Raw genomic sequence first — 14932 nt, forward strand, 5'->3', positions numbered from 1 at the left:
GGAAAAGATTTTTATCAACTCCAAGGACTAATTTTCAAAATATATAAAGAACTCAAGGAACTGCACATCAACACACCAATAATCCAATTAAAAATGGGGTACAGATCTAAAAAGAGAACTCTCAACAAAGGAATCTCCAATGGCTGAGAAACACTTAAAGAAATGGTCAACATCCTTAATCACCATGGAAATACAAATCAAAACAATTTTGAGATTCAATCTTACACCTGTCAAAATGGCTAAGGTCAAAAACACCAATGGCGGTTCGTGCTGGGAAGGATGTGGAGCAAGGGGAGTACTTCTCTATTGCTGGTAGGGGTGCAAACATGTATAGCCAATTTCGAAATCAATATGGTGGCTTCTCAAAAAACTGGGTATCCACCTAACTCAAGACCCAGTTATACCACTCCTGGCCATATAGACAAAGGACACTTCATCCTGCCACAAGGCCACTTACTCAACTATGTGCATAACAACTTTAATTGTAATACCCAGAACCTGGACACAAACTAGATATCCTTCAACTGAAGAATGAATGGAGAAAATGTGGTACATTTACACAATGGGGTATTTCTCAGCTGCTAAAAATAATGATGTCATGAAATTTGTAGGCAAATCGATGAAACTAGAAAGAAATCACACCAAGTGAGGTAACCCATACCCCAGAAAGACAAACATAGGATGTGCTCACTGATAAGTGGATATTGACTTTAAAGTAAAAGATGATCATGCTACAATCCACAGAACCAGAGAGACTAAGTAACATAGAAGGCTCATGGGAGGACACACAAATCTCTCAGAGAATGGGAAATGTGACTGACTTGGGTGGAGGGATTTTGATTGGGGGACAGTGAATGGAAAAGGGGGAGGGGATAGAAGTGGGCAGGGTCCTTTTAAAAGGGTATGTAGTGAATGTGTACCAGGGATGATCTTATTGGCTGCACCTGAGGGTGTATCCTGTCAGAACCTCAAGGACAGGTCAGTACAGATGCCTGAATACTAACAGGCAGGAACTAGAGAGAGCAGCTTTCAGGGAGGATAGAGTAAGAGAGTACTGGGAGAAACAACTGGAATTAGGGGCATCTCAGGGATAAGCTAGAAGTGTAGTGCAATGGAAACTCCCAGGAATCTGATGGTGACCCTAAGGCTCCCAGGAATGGGCGATACAGAACATGAACTGGCCATTTCTTATAACCAGGCAAGACTTCCAGTGGTGGTACTGGACATCAGCCAGCCACAAAACCTTTAATTTGCAAGTTGTCCTGCCCACAAGATGTGCTGGGGCAAATGTGGCACAGAAATTACGGGCGGGAGTGGCCAGTCAATGACTGATCCAACTTGAGACCCATCCCAGGAGAATAATCTCACTCCTGACACAGACTGAAGGTCCAGGAAGCAGAGGCTGGATAGCCCAGAGGCCCAGGATAGAACAAAACATGAATTGCAAAAAGAAGCCAACAAAATGATTACTAATTATATTCTGTTAAACACATAGATGGGAGCTTAACATAATCACCATAGAGAAGCTTCATCCAGTGAGTGATGGAAATAGGCAAAGAGATCCACAGCCAAACATAAGAGTTTTGGCAATCATATGGAAGAGGGGCAGGAAGGATTTTAGGTGCCAGAGGTTTCAAGGAAACCACCCCCAGCCCCCACAGAATCAAGTAACCTGACCTCATAAGGGCTAATAGAGACTGAACGCAATCAGGGAGCCCACATGGGTTTCACTTACGCCCTCTGCATATCTGTTATGGTTGTATAGCTTGTTTTTCTTGTGGGGTTCTGACTCTTTTGCCTACTTTTGGGACTCTTTTCCTCCTATTGGGTTGCCTTGTCCAGCCTTAATATAAGGGGAAGTGTCCAGTCTTATTGCAACTTAATATGCCATGTTTTGTTGATATCCCTGGGAGGTCTGCCCTTTTCTGAAGAGAAACAGAGTAGAAGTGGATGGGAAAAGAGGGATTTGGAGGGGAGGAAGAAGGGGAAATAGATTGGGATGTAATATATGAGAAAATAAATTAAAAAGTAAAACCCCAAAAACATTTAAATAAAAGTAATAATAATAAAAAACATTACATCATAATGAATAATAACATTTAAAATAATAATAAAAATAAATACTGAAAAATAAGACAGGTTTTCTGGCATGTAGCCAACATGCTTCTAATAGAGAAGGAATTTTGTGAAGTGGCTGCCTTCATGGCTCCCTGTGCTTACTGTCATATTTTAGTGATAGTTAAACAATGGTGCCTTAAAAAAACCAAAACAATGCTGCCTATGTCTGACCATTGTTTCCTTCAAACGCCACCATGTTTTGCCAAAATTTTTTGTGTGTGATATATTTTTCAGCAGCCTATACCCTCAGCATTATTATTATAAAATGTGTGTGTACTTTCCATTCCATGAACTGTTGGTCTACTCTTTTGACTAATCCAGTCAGCCATGGTGTGCCCATGGCAACGAATCCCAGTCAACCTGCATCCCTCCTAGAACCGGGAGCTCGGTGTCCCTACTGCCACATTCCCACAGAAAGCTTGGCTTTTGTTGTATGGGCTCATCTCCCCCCCCCCTTGTCTCCTCCCTGCTCCTTTACAGCTGCATAAATAAATCTTTATCCTCTGCAGCAATCCTTGTAGGACCAAGGTAGTCTCCTTTGGCTAATACTCCTGTGGTCTGAGGAACCTTAAGCTTGTTTGGTGGAAAAAAAGTGATTTTCAGCTTGGACCTCTGGACATTGATCAGAATCCCTTTCTATTTGTTTAGAAAAAAATTTCATCATGTGGGTCTAATTGCCTAATCATATCCGTATATGAAATCATAGGTATATTAATCTTTATGATTGAAATAATTTTGCATTTAAATAGAGACAATAATACATCCTATACAGATAATTGTCCTGGTGGGGCAGAGAAAAGGGATTTAAGAAAAGCCATGGAAGACCAGGACTTGAGTTCTGAAGGCCCGGCTTGCATTTTAGGACTGGCTCCTGCTTATAAGTAAAGAGGAGCTTAAAGGTCTAGCAGGTGCCAGTTTTAGGCAAAATGGTATCACTTTCTACCCACAGTCATGTACTAGAGCATCACTCCAGTGACTCAGTGACTCAGGGTACCACGCGGAGACAAGTGTCTGCCTAGAAGGTTTAACATTTTAAAAAACGAGGCCATCGTTGGGATGCTTTTCTCAGACATTTTGTCATGGTAGCAAGGAATAGCACCCTAGTTTAAAAAGAGGAAAAAGAATATTTACAGATATTTCATAGATTTTTTTATGAATGAGGTAAATAAGGGTGATTTAAGTCTATGATAAGGGTAATGATTCCATTTGTAGTTGACCTGACATTTAGGACACAGCACATACAGCTCTGTGTCCTGCCTAGCAGTGTGACCACCACGTAGGACACTAGCTAATACTGGTGAAGAGACTTGAAATGAAAACATACAGCAATAAACAAAGAGACCTGTAAATATAGGAAGAAAAAAAGGAAACACTTCACCAAAGGGAGAAGACAGAACCCTGCAGAGGTGGAAGGAAATTTTTGACTAAGGGTTCTGTCACCTGATAGTAACAGCGAGACAGGGAGCAGTATAAAAGGTCCTCATGAGGCAATGCCTTGGGAGAGCTCAAGACAATATTTGCGGATTTATTTAGCCAACACTGTTATAAGATTCCTAAATTTCTGATTTTAATTCTCATGTGAATCTCCTGCTTACATTGTATTTGTGCTATGACAGTTTAATAATAAAGAGATATCATGAAGTCACTCACAACATTCTATGGAATGCTTTCAGTTCCTTTTTGCTTTGCTTTCTGAGTTACTGAAACATTATTGCTTCAGACATCTGTAGGGTCAATCCATGCTGGATGGTTGTTAGAAGCCATGATAACAAAAATCATTATACTGCCGTTCAGTTTTGACAGCAAAATTTCAGCAACATTATCACAAATCCTCATGCATTAGTGCAATGGTCCTTACTGCAGCTTCATATTAGAATTGAAAGACTGCTGTAGCATGCTTCATATGGCACCAAGCAAGCCTAGTTCCCTGCTGCTTTTATCATAACAGTCCCGCCCTTCTTCTGTGCACACCCTGAAAAGGCTGGTTTTGTTTTACGTTACCCGAGTAACCTGTGAGATAACTACATTTTCTTTGAAAGTCCACAAGAATTATCAAATCCAGGATTGAATGAAATAATCTAAAGGTCATTTTATATCTGGTATAATTTAAAATTTTTAAAAGTTGTATCCACTATATTAGGACGTTTCATTTATTTAAATAAAGTGTGAAGTAATGGCTGTCATTCCATCTGATTATCTATCTATCTGATCTCTATTATCTACCTATCTATAATCTATCTATCTATTTATCTATCTACCTATCATCTATTATCCTTTCATTTGTCTGTCATAGATCATCTATCTATTCATCGGTCATCTTTATTTAAATTAGTGTTTACTCTGAAGGGTTAGCACATGATTTTGGAAATAATAAGTTAGATATTTAAAATCACTCTGATAGGAAATTTATGACAGAAATCCTTCAGCTGAGAAAGAAAAAATATTTCTAATATCACTGAATATATTTGATCAGACCTATCAATGCATTAAATGGTAAAATCATACAATTTGATTGCCTGCATATTTTATGTAAGGCTAACTTATACAGAATGTGCTGAAAAGCACCAAAAATCATTTATTAATTAGTGCATATCAGATGAGCTTTAGACATTCCAAAAAAGAAAAGTAGCTTTTTCTTTAATGAGAGATGCTTACACTGAGAAACATGGAACTTTGATAACTAAACATTCCAATATTTATGTAAAACACATTTTTTTCTGGAAATTCAGAGACAGGTTAAAATCTTATTCATTGAGTTAAATTAAAGTTACTGCTGTGCTATATTATTAGGACTGCTCATAGAGTAAGAATCTTTTTTATTGAAAATAGATTCTTCTCTCACAAATACTTTCTGACCATAGTTTTCCCTCTCTACTCCTCCAGATCTCCCCTACCTCCACACCCCTCCAGATCCAGTCCCTCATCCATTTCCTTTCAGAAAAGAGCAGGCCTTCGGGAGACAACATCCAAACACAATAACACAGGGCACACTCAAAGAAATAATTATCCAGGAGTGGTCTGGTGTACTGCACGATGGATGTGCTTACCTTTGAAATCACATGTGAACATGCTGACAGATCAAGTTAACTTGAATGTGAATTTAGATCTCTTGGTCAGGGGAGCCATAACATTGACTAAATCTCTTAATAATAGCGTTGTTTATAGCTAATAATTAATGTTTATGTCAATGTACTAACCTGTGGACTTTAAGCCACTCTTGCTTGCCAGAAATGACAATTTTTCACTGTTTTGGGACTTCATGAATTTTTCCTTAAACAAAGTAATCATCAAGTTTCTTCTCCTAATGATTTCATTAGCCTGGAATGGATTACCTCACATCAGTACTCAAATGATGAGTTTGATACCAGTTTTGAGTGTCCTTATTTATATGTGTCTACACATATAAATTAAGTTTTGTTGGAAGAATAGCACATGTAAAAATGTTTAGTAGCTGGGCAGTGGTGGTGTACACTTTTAATCCTAGCACTTGGGAGGCAGAGGCAGGCAGGTCTCTGTGAGTTTGAGGCCATCCTGGTCTACAGAGCTATTTCTAGAACAGCTAAGGATACATGGGGAAACCCTGTCTCAAAAAATATTTAGGGCACTCATTTTTCATGATGCCATGTATTTTAACAAATTATTGCGAGATAGGGCTTTATAGATGTGAAACGAGATTATCACAAGAGTAACTGTAAATTTTGCTTGGTAAAACTGAGTTAAAATCCTGTCTCTCATTGAGGATGTATACAATGAGCATTTTACTTATTGGATGGTAACTTTTTAAAATTTCACTTGAATTTTTTTGTGTGTGTATGGGTGCACATACAAGAATGTGCTATAGAGCATGCCAGCGAAGGTCACACACAGCACAGCTTGCAGGAGTAAGTTCTCTCCATTAAGAATGGATGTGTTCATTATCATCTACCTACTGGGGATACTCTAGCCTCCCAGGACTCCATAGCCATTATAGACGATGTCTATTTCTTCCTTGTTAAGTGTACATTTCAGCAGAGTTTCATGAGTGTAAAATTTGTGATGGATGTAAACATTGACTCTAAGCTCTCTGTGTTTCCCCTGTTAGGTTTGGGCGATGAAAAGGAGATGTTTCTGAGAATGAACAGAAAACCAGCTGGCTACACTTGTCTCAGCCATAGCCAAAGTTACTCAGTGAGCTGAGACCTGAGCAGAACTCTTCAGAAGGGAAACAGCACAGGTTCATTTGATGCTTCTTGGATAATGGTTACTCCTGAAGAACAAATGTGAAATCATGTGTTCAAAGAAAGAGGCCAAAGTGTGTGTGTGTGTGTGTGTGTGTGTGTGTGTGTGTGTGTGTGTGTGTGTGTTTGACTGTTTTGATAAACAGAGGGAGACAGAGACCCTGGCAGTGTCCTTGATTGTTTGGGAAAAAACTATAGAAAGTGTTACAGTTTTCCTTTGGAAGAAATGAATCTCCATCTTTAGTGAAATAGGTACTCAGAAAGCAGCACCTGGCAAAGAAACTTTTAATATTCATGGGGTAGGGGGTGATGAGAAAGTGTATCTTATGATTGTTAAAAGACAGAAGAAAAGAGAAACCCTGCCTCCAAAAAAAAAAAGACAGAAGAAAGTGGTGAAATCTATAGTGGATGCAATAATATTTAGAATTAAAGTGGGAGATTTGCTTAATAATAGCTGGCAATGTAGGTAAGTAGCAAAACTTTGTACTTTTTCCCCCAGTGGGGTGAAGAGAGACAGCTGAAGAACTCAGAGTCTGCTGCAGATGGGAGGAATTCAGCATGGCTTCAACATGGAAGCAGAGGCGAGGTGGGCTGTTCTGAGGCACCTAATACGTCTTTGTCAGTATGATGGTTGACTGATGAATGCTGTTTGTAGTCTGTCCCTCAGAGACCATTTCCACTGATCTCACAATTCAGGTCCTTATATCCCCATCACTTCAAACGGATGCTTTTATCTAAGGACTGCTGGGAGGGCAATGCTCATTAAGCCAAATATATCCCAGCATATTGCTACCTACCGTTTACTGGATGTAACACACAAACCAAGTTACAACTGGGTCCTAAACATTTGTTTCTTACCCTGCCCCCTTCCAAGACGCCTTGTTATTTTCTCTAGCCTCATTTTGGGTGCCAAAATATTGTTGGTTGTTTATTTCTCTCTCTCATACTTTTTGATTCTTTTGGGCCCACCACCTAGCTCCCAGATAAATGCACAAAGGGTTATTATTTTCATATGAATGCCCAGCCTTAGCATGGCTTATTTCTAGTCAAGTTTTCTTAACTTTAAATTAAATTATCCTGTTTACTTTTTGCCTCTGAGCTTTTAATTTTCTCCATTTCTGTACGTCTTTGCCTTCCTTCCTTCTGGCTGTGTATCTGGGTGGCTAGCCCCTGGACTCCTCCTCCTTCTCTCACTCCTACATCTCTCTATTCCCAGATTTCTTCTATTATTTATTCTCCTTGGCTGCCAGACCCACCTACCCTTTATCCTGCCTTGCTATTGGCTGTTCAGCTATTAATTATTTATTCAGGTGTTTTAGACAGGCAAAGTAACACAGCTCCACAGAGTTAAACAAATGCAACATAAAAGAACTCAGCACATCTTTGCATCATTAAACAAATGTTCTACAGCATAAACAAATACAACACATCTTAAAGTAATATTCTACAACAATGCCTGACCTGTACAATTATTTTTTAAGGAAAGGAGAATTTCCTAAGGGTGTTCCTAGTTGATAAAATTAAGAAATATAATTATGAAGCTGATTCTCAGTCCTATGGAAATTAAATCACTTCTAATGAAATAGGTGTCCTTCTGTCCTAAAAGTGGCCATTGAAAAGGGAGAATCAAACAGACAATAATTGCAGAAATAATTAGTGATCAGTAAACCTTTCAGTTGCAGATTAGTGATTAATGTGGCCTTTGTATGCTTTATGATGAGATGTACATGGTGTTGTTATGCAATAGCAAGGAAGCTATTCTAACGTTGTGGTCATGAAGCAGGTTGGAGGGCACACAGACTTGAGTTGTATCTCAGTTCATCTCCCTCTACATTTGTGACCTTAGGAGAGACAGCCTCAGCTCTGTGTCTTACATAGGGCATGGTGACAATGATAGCAGAAAAGAACCTAGGTTAGGGAGAGACTAAAAGATAATGCTTGCCAAATGCATAGTACACAGTCTCACTGCCCTCTGTATACACATATATATATATGTATGTATTCATACATATGTATATATGCATACTTATATATACATATACGTATCTGTGTATTTTCAGTGTATATACATGCACACATATGTGGAGAGTGTTTCCCAGAAGTGTATGTTAAGTGTCAGCTTTTATTTTTTTCATTTATAAACACTGGATTTTCTGTGGAAAAGGGTTAAACCTTATGAATGGATTCTGAAAGAATTAAAAATATTTTAAAAACCATTTTTGGAAGCAATCTTTTTGTCAGTCACAGATCACAGCACTATCTGCATGACAGTTTAACTTACTTTTCTTTGTGGACTAAGGAATTCCAGATGCCACTTAACATAAAGGCATACAGTTTCCTGGAAATATTAAAGCAGTTTTAAAGATAAAGTGCAAAAATGTACCTGAAATCTATCTAGGAAATTGATGAAAATACAGTTTCACATAGAAACAAAACCTTTTATGAGATTTATTTTTCTTAATTTATTTCTAGCGTTAACTTTAATTTTGACATCTGAGAAGTCTTATATTGGATTTGATTCTATCGTTACCCATGAATAGGGCAAATAAAAATTTTACATAATTGTTTTTGCCTCTTTCTGAGGTTTAAAGGGGAAAAGACACATCACTGAAAATTTGAAAAGCCCTGGAGTATCAAGATACATATCCAAATAAACAGATATAATATCACCACCGAGAGTAATGCTAGAGTGTTGTAACATTTGAAATGTCTCTATGCAAAATTATGATAAGGAAGGGAACATTATCTTTAATTTGATTTAATCTTCCATCAGGCTTTGCTATGTTTGGTCTACAAGTATAAGGAAGTATAAAATATGCAATCTTTGTAGAGAAAATAATATCCCTTAAGAATCATAATTATTAAAATATAATTGTTTATCATGACAAAAACAATTCAGTTTTAGAGTGAAGGAAATCCATCAGGAAACAGAAAAAGGTTACACAAAATTCATGGGGTTACTATTACTTTCCTGTACCCCAAACTAGGCCAACTAGAGGCCTAAACCCCATATACATTGAAAAGGCTGTGACAGCAAACAAATGGACTAAAATATTAAAGGGTTGTCTTGTTTCTGATGGCCAAATTCCGTCCTGTGTGTGGTGCATTAGACACTAATGACATACGATTTCTCACTGACAGATTAACAGCATCAATAAGGCTTCTCTGTCCATCGCAGCAAATTGATCCTACATGACACTGACAAGGGCAGCCTGCACTTAATGACCTCCATTGCTGAAGGATGGGAATGAAAAATGGTTGAAAGTACAAATAAATCTTGAAAGTTTCCTGAAACAGGTGTGTTGAAAGTGATTCGTTTGCGGGATCAAAGGGGGAAGCCCATGCCCAGCAGTGGTCCCTGCCTGCCTGTTCTTATCAAAGTCTGGCTCCTTGTATCCTGTATGAAGAGTTGCTTTAATTTGATAAAACAGATGAAGAGAACGTTTTTACTGTAAAAACAGGATGCTAAGTCTCTTAGGGTTTCTTTTGTTGTGATAAGACATCATGAAAAAAAAGCAACATGGGGAACAAAGTGTTCATTTCTTCTCAGAGTTAAGGTCCATCAGCCAGGGAAGTCAGGGCAAGAACTCAAGCCAGGAAGGAGCCTGGAGGCAGGAACTGAAGCAGAGGCCATGAAGGGTACTGCTTTCTGGCTTTATTCTCATGACTTGCTTGGCCTACTTTCTTATAGCACTAAGGACCACCATTCCAGGAGTGGTACCACCCAAAGTAATTTTTGTCCTTCTCATATCAATCATTAATTTTAAAAATGCACCATAGACTTGGCCACCGGCCAATCTGATGGAAGCATGTTTCAGTTGAGGTTTCCTCTTCCAAAATGACTCTAGCTTGTGTCAACTTGGCATAGAGCTATCCAGCACACTAATGCTATCTCTGTCACCTGTCACTGTCTAAGTGTCCCTGAGTATTAGGGAAAGGAAAATCAAAACTGCTTTCAGATTCTATGTTACACCTGCCAGATTGGCTAAGATTGAAAAACTAAGTTACAGTTTATGTTGGCAAGGACGTGGAGCAAGGGGAACACTCCTCCATTGCAGGTGGGAGTGCACACTTGTAGATCCATTATGGAAATCAATATGGCAGTTCCTCATAAAATTGGGAATCAATCTGCCTTACGACCCAACTATAAGACTCTTGAGCATATATCCAAAGGATACTACCACAAGGACATTTGCTCAGCTAAGTTCATTGCAGTTTCAAGCATAGTAGTCAGAAACTAGAAGCAATGCTGAAGTCCTTCAACTGAAGAATGGATAAATAAAATGTGGTGCATTTACAAGATGGAATATTATTCATCTGTTAAAAATGAAGTCATTAAATTTTCAGGTAAATGGATGCAACAAGAAGAAAAACCATTCTGAGTAAGGAAAGTCAGACCCAGAAGAACAAATGTGGCATGCATCCACTTACAAGTGGATATTAGTTGTTAAATAAATGAGAGTAAGCTATAATCTACAGACCTAGAGGAGTTAGGTAAAGTGGAGGGATCTAGGAGGGACACATGAACCTCCATGGGAAGGGAAAATACAATACATTTTGCAGGTGGACTGGGCATGGGTGGGGACAGGAGTGAGAAGGATCAAGTCCCTTGGGAGGAAGGGATGGAGGGAGAGAATGCAAGGTGAGACAGTTGGAATTGGGGAGCATTGTAGGGATGGTATGGTAACATAGTGCAGTAGAGACCACTTGGAATATATGAGGGAAACCCTAATGAGGATTCCTAGTAGTAGAGGATACAGAGTCTGAACTAGTTGTCATTTATAGTCAGACAAGGCTAGCAATAGTGGGACTGGGTTGCATTTGATTGAGTTGTTGGCTGAGGGGGGTTCCATGGAGATCCCAAAACAAGCAAGGTTGATGCTAGGACAGAGGGCTGCTCTATGAAAACTCACAGTGGGTCCTCATGTCTGGTAACAACATCCACACAGCTCATTGAACTTAGAGAGGCTGAGCTGGTGCCTGTTTGGAGCCTTCAGCCTGTCTTGTAGTCTCTTTGACACAAGAAGATACTCTGCAGGCTACAGAGAGAGAAACTTGGACACCAACCCAGCAACAAGATCCTCAACATATAATCTGTCCCACCTGACAGATACGTTGGGGCAATGGTGACGTAAAACTTGTGGGAGTGGCCAACCACTGTTTAGTTTGATTTGAGGTTCATGCCTGTGTCCTGTGTAAGGAAATTGAGACTTGATATCCTAGAGACCTAGGGTAGAACCAAAAAACACTGGCAAAAAAAATCAATGATATGATTCCTAATGATATTCAACTATACTTATAGATTGGTGCCTTGTCATCAGAGAGAAGGAAAAGGGGGGAAAGATAGTAGGAGTCAGAGGGCACGGAGGTCACTAGGAGAACATGGCCCAGCAAATCAGCTAAGCAGGACTTACATGGGCTCACAGAGAATGCATTGGCAGGCATGGGTCCTGAATGGGTCTGCACCAGATGCTCTGAGTATGCTATGGCTGTTAGTTTGACATTTTGTGGAGCTCCTAACAGGGAGAGGGTATATCTCTAACCAATTTGCCTGTTCTTGGGACTATTTTCTTCCTATTGAGTTGCCTTGTCCAGCCTCAATATGAGGGCTTCTACCTTGTTTTTCTGTGTCTTTTTTCATCCTATTTGACTGTTGTCCCTTAGAGACCTGCTCTTTTTGTTGTTGAGGGAATGGAAAGGAAGTGGATCTTGGGGAAACAGGAGATGTGCAGGCAGGGGTGAGGGAACTGGGAAGAGCAGAGTGAGGGGAAACTGCACTTGAAATGTGGTGTATGAGAGAAGAATCTATTTTCAAGAAAAGAAAAGAAACAAATGGAGAAATGCAAGGTGGGGGAAATGAAGCAAAAACTAAGGATAAGGTGAAAAAAACAAAACACAAAACAAGACTAGGGGGTCATGGTAGGAGTTGTAGGAGTAGGGTTTGGCTGGAGTTTTACTTCTAGTCCAGCTTGACTGTTTCTTTCTGGATTTTACTCATGACTATTGACATTGAACAATTAATTCTTCCTGTACTTACTTACCATAAATATATTTAATAGCAGAACTTCCAATTAAAGTCTTTTGTTTTTCTAATTAAAAAGAGTACCTTTCCATAAAGGTCCGTCTAAAGAACATTATTATAAAGAGGCTGTGGTAGTTTGAATAGGTATGGTCCCCATAGACTCATGTGTTTGAATGCTTGGCCCATAGGAAATGGTACTATTAGGATGTTGAAGTAGGTGTGGCTTTGTTTAAAGAATGGTATCACTGTAGTAGCAGGATTTTGGGGTCCCAAATGCTCAAGCTATACCCAGTGTGGGTTACAGTTCACTTCCTGATGCCTGTGGATCAAGATGCAGAACTCTCAGTGTATCTGTAAGCACACTACCATGCTTCCCGCCCTTACAATAATAAACTAAACCTCTGAAATTGTAAGACAGTCCCAATGAAATGTATTTCTTTGTAAGAGTTGCCATGGTAATCATATCTCTTCACAGCAATAGACCCTAAAACAAAAGTCCTCCAAAAGATATCCTTCACACATCCCTGTAAAGAACAAACTTCTAAAGATGTCCTTCAAAATAGTATTCATTGTCTCAGTAATACTCATCTGAATGCATGTATGAGAAACATGAATGTATGCAATAATTGTAGCTACATAGCTTCCTTTTGTTTTAAGAATAACTTTTATGATTTCTATTTTATTCCTAGCATACTGTCATGTGGAGTAAGTTTTTATTTTTAGTTGAGAAAACTGAGATTCAAAAGAGTAAATAACTTAAAATGGACCATTTCAATACTGTCTGATGAGATATACTCTATATCCAGGCTTCTGTCCTCCTAAACATTCTATAAGAGTGCTGAGCATAGAACCGGACTTCCAAATTGCAACTCATAGCACACCCATATGGATGATGCCAATATGAGGAAAGACTTATTAACTCTGATCTGTAAGGCTAGTTTTGAAAATTGAATCCCTGGGCTAAAGGTTCATAGGGAAGTCATCCTATTATTGTCTCTAAATGTCCGGGGAATATATGAACATGGATATATTGTGAAACTACTATAATACAGATTTTCCCCATTTCTTATCTCATGGAAGACCTCTTCTTCTTTTTGATTCATGTATGTTTTCCTTTATACCAACAGAAGGATTTAAAAATAGATGTAGAATTTCCTGCCATTTCCAGTAATGAGGGGGGGCGGGGGAGGGAGAGGGAGAGGGAGAGAGAGAATTATAACTGCAAATGTCTGAAGGATCTTCACACCAAGCAAAAAAATAAAAACCAAATTTGGGGCATATAAATAAAAAAGATTTAGAATCCCATAATATAAAGTCATGTACAGTTAGAATTAAAATAATTAGTACATAATATCATATTTATATATAAAAACTAAGAAAATAATTATGAGTTATGATCATAATAACTAAATGCATATAAATATTTATAAATATTACCAAAAGGATCACAAACTAAGAATTTTCAGATCTTAAATATCTTTCAAAATTCAATTCTCAACATATATATTATTTAATTATGTAATTTCACATAGCTATTACTAAATTACATAAATATGCAATAAAACTTAAGGAGAAGAAACCATACCATTTTGGGGGGTTATAATAACTATCTCCTATTTAATACCCCATGATGACTACATTTACTTTTTGGAGGGCTCACTTAAGATATATCATTAAAAAAATAAAGCAGCAATACCTTTTTCTTGTCAGAAACCGAGGAATTGAGTGACAGCAGTCTGTCATATCCATTGAAGTATGCATCCTTCTCCTTTAAGAAAAGCATCTGCATGGCTTGGTACTCTTTGGCTAAACGCAGGTTTTCTGCCAGTAAGTCTTCTTGAAGTTTCTAGAAGAAAAGTGTGTGAATGTGTATATATAGTTAAAATCATTCAAAATTTTTGGAACTTTTACATTTTTTAAATACTCAAAATATTCTGTCACATAATACAGAAAAAAACAAAACAATTTAAAAATGTATGCTTTGACACCAGGATGCTCCTTGGTTACGCTATTTGCAGGGATTTAGGTTTCTTTCTTCATTTATTAACAGTGATGTGTGATTTGTCTGAGTGTGCCTGCCTTTTGTCTGACTCTTGGATGGACTTCCCTCAGTCAGCCCCTGTGCTCATAAGGGTAGAACTTCTGTCTATAGAATTTGGGTATTGGCACTCCGAGACAAAACTAACAAAAAGAGACAAGAGGTTCCTCTTTGAGAACCAGGTTTGTAAAGTATTTGCCAAACAGGCAGGAGCACCCATGTTCCATCCTATGAATGCAGGTTAAATGCTAGGCTTGGTGGTGATCAGCTTTAATTCCAGAACCGAGGAGGCAGGGACAGGAGGGTCTTGGGGCTTGTAGCCTAGACTTATTGGCAGGGACCCTCAAACCCAGTAAGAAACCCTATTTCCCACAGAACATCTGACCTGAACTCCAGGGAACTCATGGACTATGAACCACCAGTTAGGGAGGCTTCCTGAGAACAACCTAGGCCCTCTGCATATATGTGACAGTTGTGTAGCTTGGTCTATTTGTGGGGCTCCAAGAAGTGAGATCAGGACCTCTCTCTGGCACTTAG

The 14932-nt window shown here is 38.7% G+C and overlaps 1 protein-coding gene across 1 annotated transcript in view; it reads right to left on the reverse strand.

Annotated features, from left to right (window-relative positions):
* Positions 1-14932, reverse strand: part of Ccdc178 (coiled-coil domain containing 178) — a 388724-nt gene that overhangs the window by 103172 nt on the left and 270620 nt on the right. The window contains exon 22 of the mRNA XM_040757896.1: positions 14054-14203. Within this exon, the coding sequence (XP_040613830.1) occupies positions 14054-14203 (150 nt within the window). The remainder of the gene's footprint in view (positions 1-14053; positions 14204-14932) is intronic.

Source organism: Mesocricetus auratus, unplaced genomic scaffold, assembly GCF_017639785.1.
Source record: "Mesocricetus auratus isolate SY011 unplaced genomic scaffold, BCM_Maur_2.0 Super-Scaffold_100015, whole genome shotgun sequence".
Taxonomy (NCBI): domain Eukaryota; kingdom Metazoa; phylum Chordata; class Mammalia; order Rodentia; family Cricetidae; genus Mesocricetus; species Mesocricetus auratus.